This window comes from Apteryx mantelli, chromosome 23, assembly GCF_036417845.1.
Source record: "Apteryx mantelli isolate bAptMan1 chromosome 23, bAptMan1.hap1, whole genome shotgun sequence".
NCBI classification, from domain to species: Eukaryota; Metazoa; Chordata; class Aves; order Apterygiformes; family Apterygidae; genus Apteryx; species Apteryx mantelli.
Window position 1 is genome coordinate 3,487,235 of NC_090000.1, and position 22,042 is coordinate 3,509,276.

Below are 22,042 nucleotides of genomic sequence, written 5' to 3' on the forward strand. Positions count from 1 at the left end.
TAACATGCCTCTGAACAACGCCCCATCCCTGCTATTTGCCCAGCTCCCCATTTTGCCAGACAACTCACAAAGGTAGCGGCACTTCTGTCAGCTTCGTGCTACAGCCCCAGCAAAGAGGGCTTTGATCAGCAGGGTCAGAACCCAGGTCTCCATCCCTTGCATAACTGTCCACTGACAGGCTGGCACACAAAATCCTGTTCCTTCAAAAACAAGACCTGACAAGGCACTGGCCCCTGGAGGTGGACTGCTGGACTTCATGACCTAATACAGTTGCTGTTTTTCAGCGGGCATGATGTTTTGATCATCAGGAAACAGAGCTGACATGCTGGTGCTTGGTCCCTCTCGCAAATAAACCGTCCCCTCCTACACAATGAAAACACCAGCTGGCTAAGTCTTGGCCATCCCACTGCTTGTTCTCAAGGGATGATAATCCACAGACCTTGCATTGCAAAGTATACCGGAGAACCCCATGGACTGCCAGACTCCAACAGCAATCCGAAGTTGACGTGGAAATGTTGCAAACAGGAGCAATTGAGATCCAACTAGGGAGCTGCACTGAGCAGAGGGGCAAGAGCCATCATCCTGGATTCAGCCTTGTGCTAACACAGCGCTGTGGGGTCTGTCAGGCTCAGAGCATGGGCAGGGTTTGCTCATCTCTCCCTGAAAAGGACTTTGCAGTCTGAGGTGAAGAGAGGAGACAGCAAATTTCTAAGGCTGGTAGGCCAACTTCTTTTCCAAATCAGAGGATGAACAGGACAACAGAAACTTGAGCGAGACCAGGAAAGACAGGACGCTGCTGCAATGTTGCTGCTGGCTTGGGACAAGGAGCATTCACGGTTGCTTCCCTCAAAATGTTATAGGTCCCACCTTGGAGGGCCTTAGCAATAGGCCCCTCAAAAGCCTGTATGCCTCTGCTGTTGGCTGACCTTGGTGTGAAGGTGTCTTTACGTGAAGAGAAGTAGAGCAATGATCCAGACGGTCTGGCCAGGGCTTCCAGCCATGGATGCCTGCTGCAGACCTTTCTGTAGGCGGCCAGAATTGCTAATGGGGGAATCAAAGCTCAACTCTTCTCCTCTAGGAATTTGCAGCAGGATAGCTACACTAGTGGCTGTAAAGGGCCTGGATTCCTAGTACCAACAAAGCCGCAGGAAAGATTTCTCAAGAAATGGTACTGCAGGAAAGTACCCGGGGAAACAGAAGTCAACCACATGAACAGATGGGGTGGAAAACCCCAAGGAGGAACAGGAGAATGGTGAGTGAATACAGACAACACTTGGCTAGCATGTGTCAGCAGGACTTTTCTTTTAAGGAGTATTTCTCATCAGGGACATGCTGAATGTCAGTCATTTCAGATGCCTTGGCCTTTAGCAAGGTGGTTCACTGGGAACCGAGCTGTTTAGAAAATCTGTCACTGATCAGTGTGCTAGAATCTCAAAATAATTGATAATCAAAAGCTGACCCTGAGCTTTTTGCCAAATCTAGCCCTATTTGCTTAGCTCTAAAAACAGAAAAAGCTCTTTTTCTTTTTTTTTTACCAACCAAACAAATCCACTTTCAGACCTCTGATTAAATATTAACTACTTTGCACAGACCACAAGCAAGATCCCCAGCTATTTATTGCTCCAAAGGCAGCTGCAGCAAGAAACAAACAAAACAAACAAAACCAGCCAGGAATGAACGGTGTCATCCACATCAACAAGTTTCCCGTGTGTGTTTGAGTCAGCTTGGAGCCAGGAGGCATTTAAGAGCATGTTTCACTGGGCTCAGCGCGCAGGGACCCAGCACTGCCGGTGCCTTTCCCTCCTAGGCCCACACAGCTCCCAGCACCTACCGCTCCTCCCTGCACTGCATGATTGAACTGACTACGGGCCCAAATCCATCGGCTAATGACGTCAGTGATGTTCACTTTGGATCACACTGCAAAACCTCTGTGATGCCTGCAGAGCTAATATCACTTTGGGAGGGTAAACTGGTGACTACCTGATTTATCCCCCTTTCATCTCCTTTTCAAAGCCCAGTTTGGGACCAGCAGAGGCCTGACAATGCCATTTGGAGACACAGACAGAGGTGAAGGATACAAGATGCACAGAGCCCGGTGGTGGGACTGTCTGAGAGAGAGAGATGCTCAGCCAGTGCTGCGAGCCTGCAGCCAGAGGCTGACGCGGTTGCCTGTGCAGAGCTTGCTGCAACGCTTGGCTCTGTGCAGGGACAGCAAGGGCAGAAGTGCAGGACATCGGCGGGGTTGTTTCCAAACTGGATGTCTCGCCCACCTGGCAGCACGGTGGCGCGCAGTCGGCATGCAAGTCTGCTCATTGCTGTCCCCCCAGCAGCTGCCACCACGGTGTTAGCCCGTGAAGTGTGCCACCCCATGCAGCTGCCCCTTGACAGGGTTTCTCACGTGCTTAGAGTTAAGCAAGGGCCGTGGGGAGCAGAGCTGCTCTCCTTGCGTGCCTCCCCTCAGGAACGTATTTGCAGCCTTCAACAGCTAAACCCTGGCCGAAGTGGGCAACCTGCAGCACTGGTTGGGGTTTGTCCCATTAAGTGGCTAGGTAATGTCAGCAGCCCTTGTACACTCGATGCCATCTTTGAAGGCTTTTCCCCAGGTCACAGTGTCATTCAATGCCCTGGAGCAACAGGACAAAAGGTGATTGTTCCCCATCCTATTTCTAATTATTATTGGAAATAAAAAAGCAGCTGTGCTCCTATTTGGGCCCTGAGCCAGCCCTGGCGTCCCTCTCCCCTCCCGATTTCACAGACATATGCTCGGGTTTCTGATGCACCAAGATCAAATATCCCATCACTCAGAAGTAAGATATTATCCCCTATTACCAATTCAATGCAAAGAGTGCTCATTTTCCCCAGATTAAAAGCCAATTAAAGAACGTTGCTTTTCAAGGGGAGAGGAAACTGAAAGGCGTTTTTGTGGGTTTTTTGTTGGTCTCTGGCAAGGAGGCAATGTCCCCCATTAGTGTTATCTGTGAGTTCTTTTCAAATCACATTGATTTTGCTCAGAACAGTTTGGGATTTCTGTCTGCAGAGAAAAAGAGAAACACAGAAACAACAACAAAATCTCAACAACTCATGTACTAAAAAGACAGAAAGAAGGAAATTTTACTTGCTGGAGGATCAATGGTGTTTGTTTAACTGAGCAGTTGGTGTTTTGGGTTTCAAACCTGTCTCAGGGCAAGGGAGCCCTACTCTCAAGGTGAAGAGCACACTCATAAATCTGGGAGAAGCTTCAAGCCCAGAATATGCTGATTCCCTCTGCAGGGAGGGCAGAGCCAGCAGGAAAAGGGCATTTGTTCTGCAAACAAGCAGCAGGATGAGTGCTTGTAAATAGCTAGTCACACAGGAGCAGGTGACATTCACTCCTGCTGCACTGAGACCTGGGACACAGGGAGAGGGAAGAAAGGTTGCTTTAAGCCATCTTGTCACTCTTAAAGGCCATGCAAGCCCCCGATTTCTTCTGTCAGCTCCTAGAACAGGTCAGAGGAGCCTCAGGTCAATACTCTGCTTCCCACAACTCTCACTGGGCCCTGGGAAACCAAGACTATCTTCAAGGCAGCACACTCCACCCTGCCCCCAATCGTCTCCTGTTGCCCTCCTGCGCTGGCAGCAGACATGTCCAGAGACACGTCCAGTGCCGGGGTAAAGCCAGAGACTAGAAAGCCTCCTGGCAGGGACTGCAGCCAGTGCAGCAGGACTCCAGCACAAAGGTATACAGTGATAGCTCGCTTGATCAATCCCATTTCCCTGCATTTAGCAGAAACAAACAAAAAGCCTCATCCTCCAAAATCCCAGGCTGCCTTTCCTGCAAGTATCGTACCCAAAAGGAGCTCTGTCTTCAGGCTTCCTCCAGCCTGCTACAGTTTTACTGGCTGCCGCGCCTCTGCCATGCACACACGCTGCTCATAACCCCATTTTAATCAGTTAGCAATCAGCTGCGAGAAACCCCCTGGGCTCGCAGCTCGCAGCTTCTGTTTGCCATTCCCATGCAAGCCCTGCCACGGAGAGTGGCCCTCTTGTTCCTGCCGCAGCATCGAGGGGTGTTTAGTTCCCGAAAGGACGGTGTTTAGCACACCCATCTGCTTCAATAGATAGGTAGGTGACCTCCTGAGGGCCTTTCCAACCTGAATTATTCTCTGTTTCCATAAGGAAGCTAACTGAGCACAAAAACATGTCTGTCAATCTGTCACTTTCTGTTCATTTCATTTTCATCTGTCACACATTAGCCCTGAATCCTACTGTCTACAGGCAGATAGTTATTTATTGTTTTCTCTTTTGTTTGTTTTTTAAAGCCACTTCCATTTGAATTGTATACAGACACACACAGATACATGCAAACACACACAAATAGCAGGGAGTGATCTTCATCAGGCGCAGTTTTTGTTCCAGGCTTATTTTAAAGGAGGAGAAAGGCTGAGAATAACTTGGTCTGACAAGTGACTCTTTGCATTAAAACCAACAGCAAAACGCACCCCGACCTCCTCTCAGTTGCATACCCAGGCAGGGCAAGGAAATCTGCCCAGCTCCCTCTGCTCCGCCGGGACTCTTTGCAGGTGCAGCAGAGCAGAGGCTGGTGCAGAGGCAAAGCAGAGGGCCAGGTCGCGCCTACGCTGCCATTTCGGAGCAGCTCCGAGCCTCTCCGCCAGTCCACACTTGCCCACCAGCCAGCGTGTTTCCTTGCAACCGCAAATTTTGCATGGGGAGAGGAGGGGCCCAACCACAGTCTAGCGAGCAAGAGCCCGAGATCTCGCTCCCACTGTCGGGGCTGAGCGCGAGCACCAAACGTGCTGGAAACCAGCCACCGCCCGACGTCCCGAACTGGGCCCTTGCTCAGCACCACGCAAGTGATCCGAGCAGAGGAAAAGGGAGCGACGGGGAGGGCAAGCGAGGAAAGCAGGAGGAGCCTGGGGAGAGGACGGCCGTGCAGGGCACTGGCAGGAGGAAGGGAAGCAGCCTCCCCCGACAGGATCCCTCCCTCTCCCCTTCATTTCCGCCCAGGAAAAGGAAGACTTTTCCTTGCATTTTTTTTTTTCCCCAGCATTCCCTTGCTCGCCGCTCGCTAAAACCTCTGTCTCAAGCCACTCCGTCACCATGGCAACGGGCCGAAAAGGAACAGATGGTCCTGGCGAGCCAAATCCCAATTAGAGAGGGAGCGGAGCGCGGGGGAGCGGGGCAGGGGCTGCACCCCGGCCGCACGCCCGCCCAGCCGGGCTCCGGGCTCTGGGAGGGCAGGCGGACCCGCACCCCATCCCAAGGGCATCTTGCAAGGTTGTGGGGTCACCAGTCAGTCCCCGGGGCTGCGGGACCCGGCGGGGACAGGGCCACAGCCAATCTTTAAGCCCCCCATGAGTCAGGGGCAGTGGAGAGAGGCACCAGAGGTATCTAGGATTTATCGCTGTTGTCACCCAGCAGAGCATTTCCCCGCGCCCGGGCGAAGCCACGTTTACTTAGGCATCCACACAAACTGTCCTGCCTCCCTTTCCCAAACCTCACTCCCACGAGACCAAGGGATTTTGCAGCAGGCGGGCTCAGGGGCCAGACATTTCCATTTGCAAAGCGAGCGGGCGCAGGGCTCAGCCGGCACAGCCTGAACGGGAGCGCAGGGGAGCCCGTCTCCCAGATGGAGCAGACGGGGAGCAAGGGATGAGGTGAGCGAAGATAAAACTCAGCCACTAATCTCCCTGGGGATTAGCTGCCAAGCCTGTCCTTGTGGGGCCGTGGCGTGGGGCTTTGGATCAGGCAAACAACAGCGAAACCTTCCTGGAGGTGCCCACGACTCCTCTTGAGTGTTTAAGGGGAGCAGCCAGGCATGCCAAAGGCACCCAGAGAAAACAAGGTGTTTCTCAAGGACACAGGCCTTTTCTCTCATCATCTGATTTTCAGAGGTAGCCATAAGGCTGCTACGACTTGATGTATTCAACCCCAGAACTAGCTGCATTCTGGGCGGAAAGCGGGAGGTATGAAACCACCCCTGAAAGTTTACGCAGCCATCTGGATACCTGCAAAGGGCAAAGACGCCTAAAGAAGCCAAGAACCATTGTTGCAAGAAAGAAGAAAAAAAACCAGCAGCTTTTCCATTAGAAACCTTAATTTCTCGCACAGGATGTCTCAACTGCTTAGGCCCATTTTCTCCTAGAAGACCTAAAGCAACACTCGCTCTCCAGAGCCGGCTCTTGGCAGAGCCGCAACCACCATGATCGCAACTTATTTAGCTGCAGACAAGTTGCGTGCGCGCGGAGCGTGGCTGAGCTCCGCAGCCCTGTCCCCGGACCCGCAGGGGCCAGGCAGCCGCCCCTCTCCCCCACGGAGTCCTTGGGGCGCCTTCGTCCCCGCCTGGGGACAAAAGCAGTACGTTTCGGGGCTGAAGGCCCAGAAGAGGCTGGGGACGGGGGGGGGAAGCGGAAAGCATCCCCGGGGAGAGATGCAGGGGGAGCAGCGTGGCGGCGGCGGGGTGAAACCTCCCCTGCTTACTCGCGGGCGCTTCTCCTCCTTGCGCTAACCGTTCCTGCGCCGAGCTGCTCCCTTTCCCGTGGCCCTGGCACGCTCTCAGGGATACTGGCCCCGGGGCCCGGCCCGGCCCAGGCGGCTCTCAGCCCACACCCGTGAGAAGCGCGAGAGCCCGTCCTGCCGCTCAGGTGTGGCCCTGCGCCTCCGGGCTCCCGCCAGGCAGGAGCAGCGGTGCCAGCCGGGATGCGGCCGCTTCTGCCGGCATCGGGCAGCAGCAGCCTGTCCGGGGGGTGGCTGTGCCGGGGCGGCAATTCGGGGAGCGCCGGGCTCTCTCCCGACACCATCTTCCCGACGGACAGGGGTTGTTCGCAGCACCCCCTCGTCTGCGCTCCCTCTCCTCCAGAGGGGCTTCTCCGGACTTCTGCTGCTGGATTTGGGGTTTGGGCCCCTTTCTGAGGATCGGCCTGCCCCCTTCAGCCGTGCAATGACCCTGCCTGAAAACAGGGGCTCCCGAGCACACGGCAAAGCCACGTCGAGCTGTTGCTCCCTCCCATCCCCAAATCCTGGCGCCAGCCTCCATGCCTTCACCCCTCTTCCCTGGCTGCAGAAAGCCACCTGGCAGTTGGCAGGCTCAAGTGGCCTGCCCAAGCCAGCTGGGAGGCCCGTGACAGAAACGGGGACAGAAACCAGGTGCTTTGACTCCTCTCTAACACCCGCCCCGAACAAACATGCCAAGCCCTGCCGCCCCGCGGAAAGCGGGCAGCTCCCGGCCCTCTCCCTGGGCTTGTCTACGAGGAGGAAATTTGCAGCTCCAACCCCCAGTGCGCGCAGCCCTTTCCTCCCCAGCCCGGCGAGCCCTGGAAACCCACAGCTTTTCCCTGCAGAACAGGTTCGGCACGGGGAGCAGCCGTGCCCGCTTCCCACGCGCCCACGCAGCCCGGCCTGGCCCACGCCCTCCCCCTGCCCCGATATCCCGTCTGTCTTTCTTTCTTTCTCTTTCTTTCTTTCTTTCTTTCCTGTGTGCTTTTCCCGGATCAAAGCTGCCTCCCCTCCCTCTATTACAAACACTATTCAGCGGCTGGATAAGGAGCTCTCCTGCAGCTCTTCGTTAATCCCGATGGAGGCAGAGAGCAGGCGGAGAAAAAGTCCTCCGCGAGGCCAGGATGGAGACTAATGCTCCACGAAACGCCTTCACAAAAGAGAGGGATGTTTCTTCCTCCAAAAGGTCCCACGGGAGGCATGAGTAATAACTGATAATTATCGAACTTTAAACCTCTCCATTCCTCTTCCCATCCTGACCACGTTTTTGTAATAACCCACCCAGTCCGAAATGCTCCCAGCCTGGTTTGCCAGGGTGTTTTGGGGGAAAACAGACACAGCACTGAGGTGGGTCTTCCAAACAATGTAATGAATCTGGTGAAGGATCAAGGAAAAGGACCCAGGGGGTGGCAGACAGACCTCCAGATGGGCTGGGGGCAGTCGCTGAGCCGGCTGGTTTCTTGCTTTCGCGCTGAGCCGCAGCACCTCACCTCCGAGTCTGCAAGGAGCTTGCATGAGTCTCCTTTCCCTTCCGCAGTGTACCTTGCAGCTCCTTTGGCCACAAAAACAGATGCTTCTTCCATACATCTTCCTAGAGAAGAGTTTCCCCAGCCCGGGAATACCTCACAGACATGTGCATACGGCTAAAATCCTCATCTACCCAGGACATAGACTAGAAAGCTTTTACAGCATAAAGACATTTGTTTAAATCCATCTGCTGTCAGAGGCAACTCGAGTGAGTGCTGTGTGATGGCTCACATGAGAAACAAGTTTAATGGTTCATAGGGCCAGTGTTTGCATTGCTACCTGTCCCTTATTGAAGGACCATGGAGTTTTCAAAGCACTTGTGCATGCAACAGGCAGGGCATTACTGTTGTCTGCATCCTGCAAGGGGGAAACCTGACCACAGTCCACACCTCTCACCAGCCTTCAACCCCCTTGCAGATATTGACTGGAAATCAGGAATAACCTCAGTGCAAAACTAGTGGAGAGAGAAATAAACAAGCCTTTGCAATGCAAACAGGCAAGGGAGCGAATGGACCACCTTCACCCTCTTCCACTGAGTCCAAACCTCACACCACAAACTCAGAGCAGAAGGAAACTGAGTCCAGTGTTTGCACTGACAAAGAATATTTGTATATATATATATATCCACGTAAAACAATTTCTTGCCTTCCGAAATCCCTGGTCTGATCTTGGCTGCTAGGAAAAAGTGACAAAGGGGAGTCACCTTTCCCTGTGCTTTGCAAACGGTCTCCTGCTTGTATAGAGTAACGTCTGCAAGATCAGTTGTGCAAGGCACCATGCAAACACAGGGCAATATGAGCAGAGCAGAGAGCGATTGCTACCAGGAGCTTTTGACAAGGACAGACACACAGAGGTGAAGTGAGCTGGCCAAGGATATTCCAGGGAGCCTGTGGCAAAGCCAGGAAACGATGCCAGCGCTTCTGAATTCAGCCCATCTTTGCCATCACCTCCAGGCCATTCTTTCCCTTTAAGTGAAAGCTGATTCACGCCTGGTGGAAATCAGTGTGCGGCAGCAGGTATTCCCACTTCCAACAAGTGCAAAGGAGCCGCAAGGTACTCTGCAGCCACAGCAGCTGGTGGGATGTCAAGAATACAAGAAAATATATACCTAAAAAGAATGTTTTTAACCTTATATTTCTGAAAGTGAGTTTAGAGCTAGTGAAAGGTCTCAGATCAATACAACAGCAAAATCACAAATTGGAGTCCTCCCCTTAGCCACAGAAAGGGTACAGCTGAGACAGCATCTGTACAAACAGCCTGCCCACAGTCTCTGCCAGCGTGCCTCAGCTTTGACCTTGAGGAGTTGCCATGAAGTGCAAGAGGGAAACTCCCCTTTCCTCCTTCCTCTCCCCTTCCTATGCAGCCCTTGGCTCTTGTCACCCGGCTGGGAGATCACTGCTGGTTTATTTTGCTTGGATACATTCTGCCTAAAGAAGAAGCTGAGTGCTGACAAACTCATTCCGTACACACCCTGAGATTGCATGCTCCATTGTGCGGGTAGAAAGCAAGTTGTAATAAGGGGTTCAAGGGGATTTTGCAACACAGATTTTGAGGCAAATCTATCCCTAGAGAGAGCTTAGCTACCAGGCTGGGTCTGGCATTTCAGACCATGAGATGCAATTCCCTGTTCATGTCCTCCCTTATAAACAGGACTTTCTTCTCCTCTCCTGCCCCACATGTACTCAGCCCCATGCCCCAGAGACCTTCGAAGACTGCATTATAGGTTCTCCCCATACAAAGTTTGGATCGATACAGCTGTCAGGCTTTGGCCACATTACCCCTGCTAATTGGAATTACAATAGGCAGACTGCAGCTTTCACTCCATCTCTCTGCTGCTTGTCATAATGTAATCAAAATTTCTCTTGCTCTCTCTTTATCATGGAGTGTGACGGGAGCAGAGGCACTGGCAGCCACACGGCCTCCGGAGAATATAGATTCCTGTGGATCAGAGCGGGGCTGGGAAGCTTTGGCATGGTGGTGGGAAAACAGCGCTCCTGCACGGGCCACACGTGGGACCCTGGGAGGGATGCGCCTCCCTCCTCACCCTGCCAGCCGCCTCCTGAAGTCCTCCGTGGTTGTGCGGCACGAGGCCCCAGGCAGAGCAGGGGGCTCCCGGGCAGGACACGGCTCCCTGGAGGCATCACCTTTGCGGGATGGGCGCTCGTCCACCCCCGCACAGCAGGAGATGCCTGCTGGCCTCTAGGGACACAACCGAACGGGGCGTCGTGGGATGAGCAATGCTGCGGGCATGGAGCACTGATGGGAACTCAGCAGGAGTGAGGCAAAGCCGGGTGCTTGGCTAGGAAGCTGCTCCTTGCTTAGCCCTATTGCAAGCAAAGCTGAGATCGCGTCTGCAGGCTTCGGTTAGGTCAGGATCCCTGCCACACTAGGTGCCGCACGAAAAAGTCTCTGCCCCAGCAAGCTCCCCGCTGCGCTGACTCACAAACTCCTGCCCACATCTTGCTCACCGCTCCTCGCCTACGCGCAGCGGCCCTGCCGGCGAGAGAGGCCGTGCGTGTCTCGCTCACACCAGCTCCAAAGGCTTGGCTAATTTACGGAGCCCGGGTGATACATAGCGGGCAATAGATACAGCAGTTGTGATTTGCTGATCATTATCAAACGGCAGTAATGCAGGGCCGCATTAACCAGACGGGAAGTATTGGCAGCCCCGACCTACTCGGCTCCCCTGAGACTGGCCATAAACAAAACTTAAATAATTAGAGTGCTTGGGTGGATATGCAGCTTCTAAGTATTCTTAGGCTCACGCAAATAAAGGAAATAAATTCTTGGAAGGTGCCAGGCTGGATGGGGCAGAGGGAGGCTCATTTTCCACATCACTTGAGAGCAGCCGTTATAAATCTCACTGAAAGATGCAGCTCCCCAGGCTAGCGATATTTTTAAACTCAGAGAGGGGAAAGAGAAAACACATTTTACTATTTACACCACAGGCAAAAAGGGTATTTAAGAATCAGGATACATTTTGAAAGTCTGTTACTGCCACACCAAGAAAGAAAGAAAGAATTATCTTTCTATAGTGTGATAGCTAGAAGTATTAGCCCGAGAGAATTCATTCCTGCCACCACCCTTCTGTTGTAGGCTGGGAAATCACACTCCCAGAAGGACTGGTGGGGGGGAGTGAGGGGATAAAGGCTCTTTCACTGGCAAATTGCTGGTTCAATTCCCAACTGAATCAGTAGCAAATGCAAACAAGCTCCTCTGAATCCTGATGGGTGACTTCTGCACCGGCCCTGCTTACTTGGTGTCTGGGATAACGTCCCATAGGAGCTGAGGCCGCACGGCTCTAGGCAGGAGCACGCTCGCGGGACCAGCAGTCTCCTTCTGCCGGGCCGGGAGTCCAAGCGGGTGACCGGACCCGAGGCACAGGGAGCTGCAGAGGGATGGCAGCCGAGGGATGTCCCTGGAGTTAGAGCCAGGCAGAGCCCCACGTGGTGCTTTGTTTGCCGGAGCAGTGCTTCCCAGGCTTTCTGCGTGGCAAGGCCACCGGAGCTCTGGGGCAGGGAAATCCACACATCAGCTTGTGCAGAATCACCAGCCCGGTTTTCGTTTCTGCTACTTTCATGTGCCTGCAGTTGGTTTGTGCATTTCCGTCCATATGCAGAGTGGGAGGGGGGGGGCAGCTTCTTTTTTAGCAGTTATCTAGCAAAGCATCTTGTCAGTGGCTGATTCCAAGTCAAGCAACCCTGCACAGGACCATTCTGCCACAGGACGTGTGATGATGTGAGCGTTCTCAGCCTTGCTCTCAGAGGACCCAAAGATAACCTGAATGATACCAGAGAACTGTCTCCATCAGCAGCTTTTCTCCTGCTGAACTCGGTCCTGCTTCTGATTCCTCTTGGGACTTCAGGCACTGGGAACATTCCCCTTTTTACAAGCTGTGCTCTGTGCAAGCCTATCTCCTTCCCATCCCTCCCACCCCTTGCCAGGACTGCTACCATCCTCCCAACAAGATCCTATTCAGCCTGAATCAAAGGGATACATGAACACACCCATCAGACATCAGAGCACCAAGCAAATCCCAAAACAGCCCGCCCCTAAAGATCAGAGCATGCTGTAATCACTCCCTTCGGCAAGGAGATCCCAGTAAGTCCTCCCCCATCTCTGGGTCCTTGTCATTGAAATGGAGCACAAGAGACATTTGGCAAGCTCAGCCCTATCACTGGTAAAAATCTCTTCACAAAGCTTACACACACAGAGCTCCTGGCCTCCCCCTATTCCCCTGCAAGCCCCCGGCCCCCTTTCCCTGCGCAGCAGATGTTCAGAGGATGCCACAGAGATGGCATTGCTGCTGCCCTGAAGGCCTGGGTCTTTTTCACATCCCTGCCTGCAGCTGGCAGGCAGCACCTGGGCTGGGCAGCGAGAGGGGCTGCCGCAGATGTCACAAGCAATAGCAGCAGGTCCCCTTGCCCTCGCAGCACTCCTCTCCCTGCTCCCCCCCGGAGACAGCGGAGAAGCCATGCAAAGCAAGGGGCGACGGCAGCGCTGGCAGCAGGCTGAACGTGCCTGCGCAGGGGCAAACACCGCAACTGAAGTGGCAGCCGGGAACATGCGTGTTGATTCACGTGCTGGTGCACATGAATAGTCTTTCATAACCATGGCCTCAAAGAGAAAGGCAAGAAGCCTTTTCGAAAGCCTTTCGTAAGAAACCATGTGCTTTTCCAATATGACACAATGAGCACAGCATTTGGCTTTGAAGTCGTGACGAGAGGTGTCCCGCAGGATTAGATCTAGTCTGACACTGCCCTTTCTTCAGCACCTATCACCCAGTGATACGCAAAAATGAATTCATCCTTCCAGGGTCAACTGAAGAGACCTCCAGTGTGTCCGGCTGTGGGGTGCAACACACGGACTGACAGCACCCGGCAGCATTGCCGAGAGGGGTCCCACATCCCAGGGAAACTGTGGCAGCTGACACCAATTAGAGCATGGCGAGGATGCTGCGATGATACTCGTCCCTCATCCTCAATGACCGTAAATGGGCACAGCCTCGGTTCTCGCCTGTATCCAAAAGGCACCGCTCCCTGCAGCTCGGGGTCCCCAGCCGCTGTGCCGGTGCGGCTGACATGGGGAAGAGCGTGAGCAGGCCTAGCAGGTAACGGCTTGTGCAGTCGTCTGCACTGCAAACCCATAAATCGCTAGTTGCTGCCTTCGGTCCTAGCCCTCATAAGCACTGGTTCTCAAACGACGCAGGTCTTGGCCAACTGAGCAAGGTGACGTCGGCAAGAGGGGCGGTAATGCAAGGGAATACTGTGTGCTGTGACCTCTTTGTGGCAGGGGTGATCTTTTTTCTACGTGTATGTACAGCCCCTAAACTGACCGTGATCCATCCACCACCATGTAACCGTACTGAACCACCATGATCCGCACTGAACATTTCCTCTAGCCTTGGCACCCCCAGGCTAGGAAGGCTGTCAGCACACGTATCCTGGGGAGGCTGTGGCTCTGTGCTTGCCTACAAGGGGTCTCAGCATTGATTATCATCTAGCCCAGGAGAAGTCAAAGAGTAAAGCCCATTAAATGCCTCTCAATGAGAAGAAAGCAGCCATAACTTGCAGCTTAATTCTGCAGTGAAGCCAGGGTATTCCTGACTCCCAAGTTTTCCCTGGAGGTTTAATGCGCTGGTGCCACTGTGCACCCCTCTCCTGCCCACCCCCAACATTTACTCTGCTGGGCAAGTAGCACTGGGCCACCCCTGGTGCAGCGGTCGTAGCTCCTCAGGCGTGAGGAACGCTGGGGCACGCCAGGACACCAGGACCGGCTCTTCATTTCTAGTCCCTGCCCAGTGGGAGGCAGAGGAGGTATTTCAAGGCAGGGGGAAGGTCCGGCGCAGCTGTGGGTTTGGGTTAGGGGGTGAGTTATGACTCCATAGTGTGCTGATAACTCACCCGGCCCCAGACTCTGGGACCCGCTGGCTCATTTGTTTGGGCTGCTCAAGGACGGAGCAGGGTCATTCCTCCCTTGCTGTTCTCCCCTGCCCCGAGTGCGATAGCGCATCTCGCAGGGCGGCATAGCACTGGGGTTTCAAGCTGCTCTGCACAGAAACCTGGGGAAGACTGTGACAGAGACCCTGACCTTTCTCCTTCCCCATCCACCTCTCCGTATTTGCCTCCCAGTAGTCCCTGCCCATCATGTTAAACTCTCCCATAGGTCTAAAACGTCTGCCCATCATGGATAGTTTGTAACTCCTGACTTTCCTAGGATACTCAGCACAACATCCTCTAACGACAGGCCTCTGCTCAGCCTGTCACATCCCACTAGCCTCTTCTACCCATTAACATATGATCTTGACTCCATGACCAGAAATCTGTCCTAAGACTCCCGCCTTGGGCTGCCCCTCCTGGGGATGGCGAATATGGCCTGTGAGTAGCCTCTCAATGGGTAAGCCCCTGGGTCCAGGGGGTATTTTGCCAGTGAATAAGGAATGAAACCCACTCCTGCCAAGCGTGGGACCCCCGATGAAGAAAGTAGGTACTGAAATTGATGCTCCCGCCTGGATCTGCCTGATGTGGCTACTGCAGTGGCCTGTGCTGGTACGCTGTGTCTTTAGCCTTGCCCAGAAAACAAGGATGTTTATGCTCTCAGGTGGCCACAGGGCGCTCGGCTCCAGCCCCCTCGCATCCCACACAGACGGGCCATTGTGCTCCGAACTGCTCTCGCCTGTTACCAGAGGAGAAACGCTGGACGCTAGCCACCAGCTGTGAGCTGCATGGACCCTCTGTCACTCCTAGCCGTGCCTCCGGATACCTCACTGTCGGAAGGGGGGGGGGGGAATGGATCTTGCATGGGAAGGGAAAAATAGACTCGAGATCAGCCCACTTATGGGGTTTTCCCAGGCAGAGAGGAACTGCTGAGAACAGAGATGGAGGCAGAGTCCTCTTCACTAACCAGGCCTGGGAGCACCTGCTGCCTCATAGCCAGGTGGCCCAGCTGGTACCTGCTGCATCAAGGCAGTGATGTGATTTGCAGGTCCTTCTGTAACATTCCTGCATGGCCAGGAGCAGCTGAAGCCACTTCACTGTTTCCACTCTCATCCTACAGTTAAAAAGGCAGGTAGGCTGGGGTGGGGACATAAAACCCTCCTTCCTGTATTCTTCTTTTCAGGGAGAAGAATCACACAGATTATGCCTCTCCTTCAGCTCTTTCCCCCTGTTCATCTGCAGGTCTAATGAAGATGCAAAGTGCTGCTGTGTGCCAGTCTCAAACTGGAGTGGCTCAAAGCCAGAGAGGGAAGGCTCGGAGCAGAAGGTAGGGTTGGGTGGACAGTGTTTAGAAAGGCTTTCCTTCTGCATCGCACCAACTAATGTCAAAGGAGGATTATAAGCCTCCTGCAGGGATGGCTTTATTTGGAGGGAATGGAGAAGAGATGCTCCATCAAGCCGGGTGAGTTTCTCCTATCCATCCCCAGCACCCCATGGGGAAGCTGCAGAGCCAGACTCCTCCCTGGCTGCTGTCACCCCAGGCCTGTGCCACGGAGGGCACAAGCAGCCTCCCTGGCCTGGGACCCACTGTCCTCCCGCTGTGGGCAAACAGCGAGGGGCTGAAGCTGTCTCTCTCTCTCATGCTCATAGCTGCTGTTGGTCTGCCTTGGGATTGCTGCTGGAGCTTTTATGACGCCAGCCTGTGTAAATGGCTGCATCAGCCCCTGGGATGGGAAGGCAGAGCAGATGGACAGCAAGGCGTTCAACTCCCCACGCTTCCTTGGGTGCCAGTGGAGGAAGGGACACATGCAAATGACAGCACGGGGCAGACAAAAACTGACTGCTGGGAATGATAGCCCTTGTGCCTGCAACTTTAGTTTCTGCCTTTAAGGGTGTGATGGAGAGGAGGCTGGAAACTCGGGCCTGAAAACCCGGCATGGTGGAAGGACAGTTGTGTGCCTGGCTGGCTCCCACAGGTTCTCATTCAGTCTGGAAGATGCTGTTCCTTCCTCTTCTGCATGATACTTCTGCATTTGAATAGCTTGGGCAGGAGCTCCCCTTCCTCTGCGGAGCTGAGAGGCTCCATATTGAAACCTGACTGGGAGAGTACGTGTGTGGATAGTGTCTCATCCTAGCCCAAACCAAAACCTGCACTGAGAGAAGCAAAGAAAACTGGAAGGCAGGCGAGTATCTGGGGCTCAGCGGCAGCAGCCAGGAGGAAAGCAGAGGGATATGCTGCAAGATGTCTCCTCCTTTAATTAACTAAGTTTTCACCTGAAACAATCTGCATTATAGAGCCCTCACCACAGCCACCAAGAGCTCCGAATTCTCTGTGCTGGGATGGCTGTGCTCCGGTAATTAACACAATAGGTGTCTCAAATGCAAACTGTGGTCCCAGTGCCGGCAGCTGGCAGCACCAACTTGCCCTGCATCGGAGCTGCCCTGATTTTATCTGATGTATTGAAAAAGTGAGAACATCTCTAGGGGTTGCTCAGATTTTGGAGTGCCTTTGTCCCTTTATTTTTTTTCCTTTTTTTCCTTTCCTCCTTGGTGTTTGCACCAGTAAATCTTGTCGGCTTGTGAGGAGGAATACTGAGCAAGAGCCACTGCAGCCTCAAGCAATGATGTCACAAGATGCAGACCTTGACTCGAAGGCCCTGAGGACTGCATCTGTCCATCCAAGGACTTGCAAACTCATCCCTGCAGTATTCCCAGGCAACTTGGCTTCTGTTCTGCCAATGCAGCTTTGGAGCTGCCCAGTCATATGCCTCCACCTTGCCTGTCCGCTGGCAGTGCTCAGTAACTCCCCAGGGTGCTGGAGGTGGAAAAGAGCCTTCCCCTAGCTAGTCATAGCTGCGGCTGCCCGTTAGGACAGACTGTTCCTGCACAGCACCCGGCCTTAGCAGCCCTAGCAGAGGGCAAGGGGCGCTGATAGCAGCGCAGCCCTGGGAAGCAGGTCATGGCAACCAGCTCTTCTGGTTCCCTTTGTGATTCAGCCGAGGCGTGAGCAGTGCCCAGAGGATCCTTCTGTTGCCTCCCTGTAAACTTGGCTTTGTGGCTGGTACAACGCAATTCAGCCCAGAGGAGGGGCGACCAAAGCAGAGAGGCGCGAGGCTCTGCCAGCGCTGGCGTGGTGTCAGCCACTGGCTGATCACGAGCGTTCGCCTCGCGCTGGATGTGGTGATGCTCCTCTTCCTGTACCTCCTTTGCAAATGGATCCATGTGCATAGGGCCAGGAGCTAGTGGATGATTAACTCTCCCAGTCCAGAGAGCGAATAGCATGAACCATGGTCATCCCCGGACTCTGACCGAGGGACAGACACTCTGCTGCTTGTGGGCTGGGCTGGTTCTCCTTATAGCCTGTCACCTCACCCACACTGACAAACACATGAGCTCATAAATTCACGCTGGGTTAAAACTCGACGGGTCGGTTCCGCTGCAAGAAGCAAGGTTTAATGAGGAAAATAAGAGTGAGAGACACACTTTTGCTTCCTGAAATAGCCTGGTGTTGTTGTTTGAGTGGTGGGGGGAAGGGAAAAATAACAACCAACAGTTCAAATCAAGGACTGAACAAAACTCGGGCAACTTCTTGCCTTTTTGAAGCTGCTTCAGGATATTAAATCAGTGCTTCAGAGTACGAGATGGACCAGATCCTGCACTGGCTAGTCCCAGCACTCCAGAGAGCTGTCCTGTCTCCCCAGAAATGAACCCTCTCTCCAGCTGCAGCCAAGCTTGACCTAAGGCCTCTGGGTCACTACAGCTCAGTCAGTGCTGCTTTCAAACACCGTGATGGAAAAACCCTATGTCAAAGCTTATAACACCTCTCCAGCTCTCCCCTGCTGAGGATCTCAAAGCACTGTGCAAAGAAAGACTCACAGGCCCCTCTCTGAGCCCGAGAAGTAGCCCAGCAATAGCAGACAGGAATTTGTCCCCAGACAGAGGGGGAGTGTTTGGAAATAGAGGCCCAGATCTCCAGATGCGGGTCCAAACACAAGATGAATGCCTCTTCTCTGCGTGGTTGCATCTCAGGCTGTACCAAGTTCCATGTCGGGGATAAACAGACAGATTGTTAAAACTTGTAAAGCATAAATTTAACCCCGAGTGTTCCTAACCTCTGAAGATCAGCTGCCTAGGATTTTTCATCCCCTTTACCCCAAGGCTTTGGGATAGGCCCTATTCATATTAATATCTTGATGCTCTAATGCTGTAGCCTGACTTGATACCTTGTTAATGGTTCCAAATAGACAAGCAAGCAGACTTGCATGGAAGGCTGCAGGAACCCTGAATTGAATCTGTTCTGGACGATTGAGCTGATCACATTAAAGACAGATTTTTATAAGGGATAACTTGCAGTTTTTATGGTGGGGAACTTTTATTTCCTTATCAGAAAAAAAAGGTAACATTGTCAGAAGGAGGAGGCAGTCTGCGTGGATGGGAACAAAATGAAATGGCATTGATCAGATGAGCATGAAAGGGTTTCGCAGAAAGCATGTAGAAGATTCAAAGTGTTTCCTGTCTTCCTCCCATCCTTCCTGGGTGCTGGGTACTGAACCACGTTTTCCAACAAAGTCTGCAGCTACTAATTCACTTAAAATAGAGGATCCTCAGTTCCCCTTTTCCCTTCTCCTTGATAAGCAAGCCTGTTTGCATTTGGAGCTTCCGTATGGCTTGTCATACATACATACATATATATATATATATATATATACACACACGCACACCCTCCACTGCTGTTGGCACAATGCATTGCCAACTTGTGGAACTTCCTGCCTCAGTATGGCATTCAGGCCTGCAGTTTTGTAAGGACTGTCAGTCTGTTGTATTTCTGTGCAGCACCTAGCACGGCGTTGTGCTGGTCCTTCACTGCGGCTCTGTGATATGCCTGCAGTACAAATAAGTGTGTGAATGAATGGAATGAATGACTGAATGAATAAGTAATGTAGGATCAGCCATTCCTGCAAATGCATCCTCTGCTGAACTGGTCCAGCTGCGAGTTTCACCCACGGAGGCTTCAGGGTACTCAGTGATCACCGACAGGGGTCGGGAAGGATTATGTTCCCAGAGCGTTGCAGAGCTGGCTGCACCCTTTGCTTGGCAAGACACCGTTAGATGCACCAATGGCTTATCCCGGCAGAGCTGTCAGCGGGATGGTGCAAGACAAATGATTGGGCTACTGCCGAGTGGCAGGAGACAAGATTGCCTGACTGCTGGCAGCAAAGCCTTGAGAATACCCAAAAATAGAATAAGTGGGGAACAAGAGTCTTCTTTAACAGGACAAGGTGAAATGCCAGGCTGCCCCCAGGGTCACTGCCTGTGTCTCCCTCTGGTGAAAGCAACTCCTACAGGGAGTGGGGGCCGGGGCGAGGGGGTTTCTTCAGCACAGTCACCACAGCATCATTCCCCCTCCCCTGCCTTTCCCAGGGGTTTTGGGAAGGATTTCCTGCACTGAGCTGCCTGGTGGAGGGAAGAGAGGGAGGGAAGCCCAGGAGGTGAAGAACTGCACGGAAAGTTTTGAGCCTCCTTGCAAGGAGCTTAGCCAGGCACCTGCCTGGAAACACAGAGGCGCGCAGGGAGCCCGGGGCTGTCCCTTCCACCACCGCTTTCTGCAGCGCACAGCAAATCCCTTTGTCCTGTGAATACAGAGGCATAGCCAGACCTGCCTTCTCCTCACTCCGTAACCTCTCCCCTCTCACAAAGTCTCCCTGGTCTCATGATTTCCACCCCCCTACCCCCCCCAACACAACCCGTGCCCCATTTCACCCCTCTCCTCACCCACTGCAGCTGGACCATCCAGTCGGAGCGCTTTGCCAAGCTCCCATGCTTGGTCCAGACCATCCCCTGCTGTGCAGGCACCAGGGGACCGTGGGCCCTGGCATTTGCTCTGATAGCCTAGACCTTGCCATCTGCAGCCACATTTCAGAATCACAGCCCAGCCAGCCCGGCTGCTCTTCGAGGCTGCTGCCCCAGCGCAATCAGAGGAGGAAAGGGAGGCAATTCCACCCTGCCTTCACTGCAACTTCTCTCCAGCTGCAGACCCCCTCCCTCTGCAGGCACGGACTGCCTCCTACCCCTGCAGCAGGCTGCCGTACTGGCCCAAGGGGTGGCACATGCACTTGCTGCCACACACTCCAGACCTGGCCATCAGGAGCCTAGCCTCAAAAAGGCAAAAAATTGCCTCCCAAATATGTTTCCCGGTTCATTCACAAAAGCTGTAAGGCCAGATTGCCGGTCCCCCCCTCCATGTCTGACAGCTGGCTCTGGAAAGCCCTCCAGGATGGCATTAACCCGTTCTGAACTGGAGCAGAATAAGAGAGTCCCCCCCCACCAGGGCACTTTGCAAATTGTGTCCCCCGCCTGCTTCTAACAGCTGTACTAGAGCATAGGGCTGGACCAAGCACTGGGCTGGGAACACACGGGCTGTTCTGCCACCACCAGGATAGATCCAAAGAGCGAGGGAGATGTCAGTCCAAATCTTTACCCATTTCCTTTCCAGGGATGGATCAGAACCAGAACCAGGCAAGCCAAGTGCAAAGGCAATGACAGGAGGGTCTGAAACTGGAGAGCGGTCCAGCCCTGCTGCCAAAGAAGCCTGTGGGAAGTGTGTGTGCTGTGTGCGTGTGTGTGGAGGATGTTCGGGATGCTGGACAGCTGAAACCTCCCTCTCTCTTTCCTAAACATCTGTGCTCATTACCCAGCCTTGTGGCTCCCTTTCCCGGGAAGCCTGGCTGCTATGCCTCGCTAGACGCTGCTCGATCCAAAAAGCAAACAAACCGCCTCAGCTCCCAGGACGCCGGAGCCCACTGCCTGCAGCTGCTTCCAAAACAAACGATCGTGTTGTTCCTTTCCAAGCCAAGGATGAAATCGGCCCCGACTCTCTTCCACCCTCATGCAGATGCTTCCACACCTGCTCCAGACTCGGGCGCGCAACCCCCAAAAGCCGATGCCACCCGTCCCCGCCGCTCGCAGCACTTCCCGCGCCCCTTCTCCCCCTCTGCCCACCGCAGCCCTTCCCGGGGGCTGCCCCGGCCCTGCGGCGCCCCAAACGCCGCCCGCCGCCCCCCGGGGGCACCGGCCGCCCGGCCGGCAGCTGCTCACCTGGTAGGAGCGCGGCCGCCAGGATGCAAACTCCGATAGTCCACCGAGATGCAGGGCAACTTGTCTGCAGCTGTGAAGCCATGAGAGTTCCTTAGCAGAAATGGGCAGGGGTCGGTCTGGCAGCGTCGCTGGGCCCCCCACCCTCCCCGCCCGCGGTGATGTTCAGGTCTGCTTAAGAAAAAAAAATGTAGGTGCAGGAGGATAAAGAGGTGGTGCGCCCTGCAGGCAAGCCGGGAGGAGGAAGGGCGGCCGGAGGAGAGCTTCGCACATCCGCAGGGTCCCTGGGGCTCGGCGGGGCGCGGGGCCGCTCTCCGCGGGCGCGGGGCGCTCCGGCCGGCTGCGGGCGCCGGGGCAGCGCGGCTGCCTTCCTCCGGGAGTGAGCACGTCCGCAGAGCTGGGCGAGTGCGAAGGGGAGGGGAAAAGAAAAAAAGAAAAAAAAAAAACAAACCAAAAAAAAGCCAAAAAAAAAAAAAAAGAGGAAAGAAAAAGGGGGAAGGAAAGAAAAAAAAAAAAAAAAAGAACGGGCGAGGAAGAGCCCTCCGCGGGCTGCTGCCGCCGCTCGGACGCGCGGCGGGTCCCGTGGCTCCGGCTGGCGGGGCTCGGCAGCCCCCGCCCGCTGCCTGCGCTCCGCTGCGCTCCGGGGGCGCGGGAGCCCGGCGGGGAGCCCGGCGGGCGCTCAGGCGGCGGCGGCGGGGGTGGCGGCGGCGGCGGCGGCGGCGGCGGCGGCGGCGGGGCGGCTGCGGCGCTCCATGGCCGGGCGCGGGGCTGGGCGGCGGCGGCGGCGGCGGCGGCGGGGGGCGCGGGCCGGGCCGGGCCGGGCCGGGCGCGGGGCGGGGGGCGCGGGCTGCCCGGGCTGCAGGGGCACGGCCGCCCGCTCGCACACGCACACGCACACGCACACACTCGCGGGCGGGGCGCGGAGCGGCGGCGCTCGCCCTCTCTCCTCCGTGATGTCAGTGCCGAGCGGAGGGAGGGCGCAGCGTTAACTCTTT

The 22,042-nt window shown here is 54.7% G+C and overlaps 1 protein-coding gene across 1 annotated transcript in view; it reads right to left on the reverse strand.

Moving 5' to 3' along the window:
• Nucleotides 1-21,555, reverse strand: part of NECTIN1 (nectin cell adhesion molecule 1) — a 65,970-nt gene extending 44,415 nt beyond the window's left edge. The window contains exon 1 of the mRNA XM_067310151.1: nucleotides 21,051-21,555. Coding sequence (XP_067166252.1) covers nucleotides 21,051-21,132 — 82 coding nt within the window. The 5' untranslated portion in view covers nucleotides 21,133-21,555. The remainder of the gene's footprint in view (nucleotides 1-21,050) is intronic.
• Nucleotides 21,556-22,042: the final 487 nt, after the last annotated feature.